Raw genomic sequence first — 5634 nt, forward strand, 5'->3', positions numbered from 1 at the left:
CAGCTCTAACCGTTGGTTTCTGATACCAAAACCTCTGTATAAAACATATCGTGTTTTATATATTTCATGTATGAGAAGACAGAGTTAATAAAATGTTTTATACGGTAATTTTGGATTTAGAAATCCACGGTAACACTTTTAATATTATAGTATTTATACTATAGTATTTTGAGAAGCCTATTTGTTAAATATTTTTTAATAGAACACTATAGCACCGCGTCGACATCACGCCACCTCACGAACTGTTCGCGCCCCGCCTCCGTCCCGGCATTCCGCCCGGCTGCGCGCCCGCCGTAGTTCCCCCGTTCCCTTAGTTAGCCGCGAGCCTTGACTTTGTAAACACGCGTACGCGCACGACTGCCGGGACGCCGCCGCTGTCCTAACAACGATGTATTGATTACGTACTACACTGTAATATTATTCAATTAATTAAAAGTCTTATCTTCCAAACGGACTTTCACTATAAGTGGCAACCCAACGTGGAGCTTTAATAAAAACAGTTCAGTTTAAATGTTGTTACTAACTGTGCTCGTGTATTGCAGTGGACTTGTCGAGACATGTCTCGACGTGCGTAGTAACTGTTGCTAGGTTTTGTTTCGGGTGTACTGTACCTGTACCTAGGTTACATTATCGGATCGTCGTATTTTCGTTTGTAGTCGTGTGTGTAAACGACTATTACGGCATCCGCGCACGTTAATTATTACGTAATCATTTACATTGTTGCGTCATTCGTCGTAAGAACATTTTTTTGTGAAAACCAGTGACAATTATTGTTTAATAACTTACTTCTAGTGTCAGTCTATAAGTCTTTAGTTGTATGGACGCGGTTAACTCAAAAAGAAAAAAAAATATTTTGTTTGAACTATTTTGTATACTTACGAGTGTGCCGACCGACTAAGTTTGAGTTAGGTTAAAGTACTTTTTGTTCAAGAACTGTGACCTGTGTTTTACTGTGTCATTATGGTGTTAACGCGATCAAGTGCTGCGAGTCCCGCGTCTGCCGCGGCCGGTGTTTCGTCTGCGGGCGTGGTGCCGCCGTTGTTACCGGTAGATGGCGCGCCGGAGTCGACGCCGCGCGACCTGCAGGCCGCGCCGGCGCCGCCAACGACTACCTCGTGGCACAGTGATGCCGTTGTTGCGGGTCAGGGTCACGCCCTACCGCCGCCGCCAGCTGCAACTGCCGCTGAGGCTTCGATCACTATGACCACAGAGCAGCTACTGCTATTGATAAACAGGCTAAGTCAAGCAGCTCCTGTAAGTACTCCTACACATATTTCCGGCAACTTTGCGAAGTGCTCTACGCGGTTCGATGGACACAAAACAAGCGACGTATTAGCTTTCATCGATGCTGTCGAAGTATACAAATCATGCGTAAATATGAGCGACGATGTCGCGCTGCGAGGTTTGCCCATGTTATTGACGGGGATAGCCGCTACTTGGTGGCAAGGCGTCAAAGACAGCACCCCGACATGGCAAGACGCATTAGAATCTCTAAAGCAGACCTTCGGGCCTAGGCTGCCCACGCACAGAATCTTTAGAATTATTTTTGAACGCGAACAGCGGATTAACGAGACTACAGATTTATTCGTCTGTCACATCAGAGCATTGTTCGCGCAACTTCCGCAACGTTCTCTCACGGAAGAAGTACAATTAGACATGACGTATGGCTTGTTAAACAAAAGAATACGCGAAAAGGTACCTCGTTCTAGTCTTACTTCGTTTGTAGAATTAATAGCGCAAGCGAGACGTGTAGAAGACATCCTTAATGAGTCTCGCCCATCGGATACAACGGTAGACGTTAAGCCGGCATTATCCATGTTACCATCGAGCAGTGCTCAGTCATCGATTACGCCGTCGTCAGTACCTAGTAGGCGACCGCAGTGCGCTTACTGTAAGCGCTATGGTCATCTCAAGGAGGCATGTCAGAAATTGGCGGGAAAGTCTTTTGAAGCCAAAGAGGGCGTAACAGAGAGGAAGGAACCGACAGTTACGTGTTTCGGGTGCGGTGCGCCAGGGCGTATACGTTCGAACTGCCCGACATGTAAAGAGAAGAAACCGGTAGAAACCGTATCGAGTTCGTTCCAATCAGTATCCGCGTGTGATAAAATAGATTCGCGAGTGCGTCCCGTGTTAAAAATAGAAATTTATAGTGAAATAGGTACAGTGCTTGTGGACACAGGTGATAAGCACTCTATAGGTAGTGTTAGCTTAAGAGCTCACTTAACCAAGTATGGTCATCAATTTGAAAATGTATATCTAGAACTTAAGTTTGCTGACGGACACATGTGTGCGCAAATTGTTGAATTAGCACACGTGAGCGTAACAGTTCGAGGGGTACCGCGAGTTGTTGATTTTATTATGCTTCCCGACGCGACTGAAAGTTTATTAGGGATGAATTATATTCAGGAGTTTGGCGTGTTACTCGACTTTGATCTCGATACGTGGTCTGTGAGACATGATAGGACTCCTCAACCTATCATTTTTGAAACTCGCTCTTTTAAACCACTTCATTGTTCGTCTGTGGGTCTTCGCAGTGACGAAGGTACCCATCTGGTTTCAGATGAACGACAGCAATTATCTGACCTCCTGAATGTCTACGAGGACATTTTTACTCCGGGGGGAGGACCTACTCAATTTGCTGTTCACCGAATCGATACTGGAGATGCCGCGCCAATTGCTAGCCCGCCATACAGGGTTAATCCTGCGAAGGTTGAAGCAGTTATGAAAATGAAGCCTCCGACGAACCTGAAAGGGTTGAGGACATTCTTGCAAACTTGCGCGTGGTTTTGCAAGTTTATTCCGCAGTTTTCAGATATAGCGCGGCCCTTGTCGGACTTGACAAAGAAGAACCGACGTTGGCAATGGGGGGAGGGAGAGCAACGAGCTTTCGAAGAGCTGAAGCTTCGGTTAACCACTAGCCCAATTCTACGCCAGCCAAACTTTGAAGAGCCGTTTACTCTACGAACCGATGCTAGCGGATATGCGTTAGGCGCCGTATTGATGCAGGGTGAAAACCCTAAGAACGAGCGTCCAATACAGTACGCCAGCAGGTTGCTGACCCCTGCTGAGCGCAACTATCATACTACAGAGCGAGAAGCCCTTGCAGTTGTATGGGCTTTGGATAAATTCCGCTCGTACATAGAAGGAAGTCATGTTAAGATAGCTACTGACCATCAACCGTTAAAGTGGCTTTTGACTCTGAAGACGCCTAGTGGTCGTCTGGCCAGGTGGGCCATGAAAATACAATCGTACAATCTGGACATTGAGTATAATCCTGAAAATGTAAATGTCGTCGACGACACTCTTAGTCGTCATGTTGATGCTTCGGTGGAAGTGACCGAAGAAGCCGAATCATGTCGTAAATGTCCTGTTATTAGAGTTGAAAATCAGGAAGATATTAGGAAAGCCGCTGGAGATCAGCGAAGAAGAGACAACCTTAAATATAAAGAAGGAGATCTAGTTCTCGTGGAGACCCACAGAGCCAGTAATGCGGCAAAGGGAATTACTAATAAATTTGTTCCAAGGAGAGAAGGTCCTTATCAGGTCTCACAGGTTGTTAGTCCAACTACATTTGTAGTTGTCGATAGTACTGGTGCCATTAGGGGCAAGTATCATGCCAGTGCTCTGACTCCGTACGTAGGAGAATTGACCGCGATCGAACATGCGCGTCGACGAGGTCGTCTGGCCAAGTCACCGCCGGGTCGTGCTAGTGACTTGGGGGGGGGAGGTTATAGCACCGCGTCGACATCACGCCACCTCACGAACTGTTCGCGCCCCGCCTCCGTCCCGGCATTCCGCCCGGCTGCGCGCCCGCCGTAGTTCCCCCGTTCCCTTAGTTAGCCGCGAGCCTTGACTTTGTAAACACGCGTACGCGCACGACTGCCGGGACGCCGCCGCTGTCCTAACAACGATGTATTGATTACGTACTACACTGTAATATTATTCAATTAATTAAAAGTCTTATCTTCCAAACGGACTTTCACTATAACACGCAATAATAGGTTTTGCATTTGATTTATAAACATAATAAAATAAAATTGATTTATAAATATAAAAAAAAATAGGTATAAAGGCGTAATTTAAAACGATTAAAAAGTTATATTTTCAAAAGAAATATATAAATTAAAATAAATAAGAAAGTAAGTAAATTTTTAAAAAGGCGAATAAAATTTATTCTGCATTTGTTTTGTCTACGAAATAAATCTACTTAAGAGTTTCGTGCTAATTAAGAACTTTAAATCTTCTTGCAGCTACGTTTTATCTTAATTATACTGGCATTTGAAACAAACTCACTTTAACACTTCGAAAATTATTACTACATTTCTTTTTATAGCAGTTGCCAGTGACTTCGTTCACGAGGAATTAAAAAAATAGAGTAACAAATACAGCCTACGTTACTTGGTGATTGTATAGTTTCTTAACAGGGGTAGATTTAAATAATAATCTATTTATTGTTAAGAAGAAAATCCGACACTATGCCGGTGTATCGGCGCAACACTAGCCTTATTAAAATGTCAACGTTTCTGTCCCCTCACTAATCAATCTGACATTTGACTTGGTAACGAAAGCTCGCCATTCGCTCTAAATGATTGTAACTAATAATGTCTAAAATTATTATTTTCGTATTCATTTATTTATCATATTTTTAATATAGTACATTTCATACCCAAAAAAAAAATACAAAACATATTATATTAAAAATAGAACACCACCGGCTGCGGAATCCCATGACTCAAACAACCAGTGGTCAGGGCTGCAGAGACAGGAACCTTCTCACGATGCGCGCGGTTTCTAGGATAACTGCCTTTTGTATCGGGCCCTTAATCCAACTGTTTAGCGTGAGCTTCTTGAGATGTTGGTCGAAGCTCTTCGCTATCAATCCATTCAGAAATTGTTATTATTATTATTATTAAAAAAGAATTTATTGGAAATATTCAGTTTATAAGTAGTTTGCACATGCAATGACGAAACTTTTCTCAAATGTTACTGAGAACTCGCTGTAATGTTGAAAATGTTCTTTGAAAATGTTGGAAGAAAAATATTTTTCCCGACGTAAATATATTTTCCTTGGGGAAGACGATAAAAACGAGCAATAGACTTGTAGACCATCATTAAATTTCTAGCTACGAAGTACTCTACAAAATTACTCGAGGAGTGCCGAATATGACGAGGAATATGATCATGAAATTGCTAGAAATTCAATCTGTGAAATATTTGTAAACGAAAATAATTATTACTGGTTGAATGAAAGTACAAAGAAAAATATCAATTTAATTAGGGACATCTCTCGATGAGGTTGTTTCTTTTCATTGCGGACTTTCTATGGCTATCTTCCAGCTCCATCATCAGGTCAGCACGTCATCATTATATTGTATTGTATTGGGATTTACATATGTGTGCAAAATTTAAACTCAATCAGTAATCGGGAAGTGGATCAAATTTAATTTCCATGATTGGTGAAACGTAAGACAGGTGTGAAACTTAATAAAAGTTTTTTTTTATAAAATTCTGAAAGTATAGTTTTATAGCTGCCAGTCTTAAAATTTGTAAATAATATTGTATATTAAAATATTTTCTTCGCGTACGACATATAACTTGTCTATATTCTATTGAAGCTTATTAAAAATTCCAAGA

The 5634-nt window shown here is 42.1% G+C and overlaps 1 protein-coding gene across 2 annotated transcripts; it reads left to right on the forward strand.

Annotated features, from left to right (window-relative positions):
• The first annotated feature begins 211 nt into the window (after nucleotides 1-211).
• Nucleotides 212-3978, forward strand: LOC106122258 (uncharacterized). Of its 2 annotated transcripts, none has more exons than XM_013318182.1 (2): nucleotides 212-497; nucleotides 1321-3978. In XM_013318182.1, the coding sequence occupies exon 2, from the start codon at nucleotides 1378-1380 to the stop codon at nucleotides 3817-3819; it is 2442 nt and encodes an 813-aa protein (XP_013173636.1). In that variant the 5' UTR covers nucleotides 212-497; nucleotides 1321-1377; the 3' UTR covers nucleotides 3820-3978. The 2 variants fall into 2 exon arrangements, with proteins under 2 accessions (XP_013173636.1, XP_013173635.1); XM_013318181.1 differs by having other exon boundaries at nucleotides 212-494; nucleotides 1318-3978.
• The last annotated feature ends 1656 nt before the right edge of the window (nucleotides 3979-5634 follow it).

The sequence above is a fragment of the Papilio xuthus genome, unplaced genomic scaffold (assembly GCF_000836235.2).
Source record: "Papilio xuthus unplaced genomic scaffold, Pxut_1.1 DF826933.1, whole genome shotgun sequence".
In the NCBI taxonomy this organism is placed as follows: domain Eukaryota; kingdom Metazoa; phylum Arthropoda; class Insecta; order Lepidoptera; family Papilionidae; genus Papilio; species Papilio xuthus.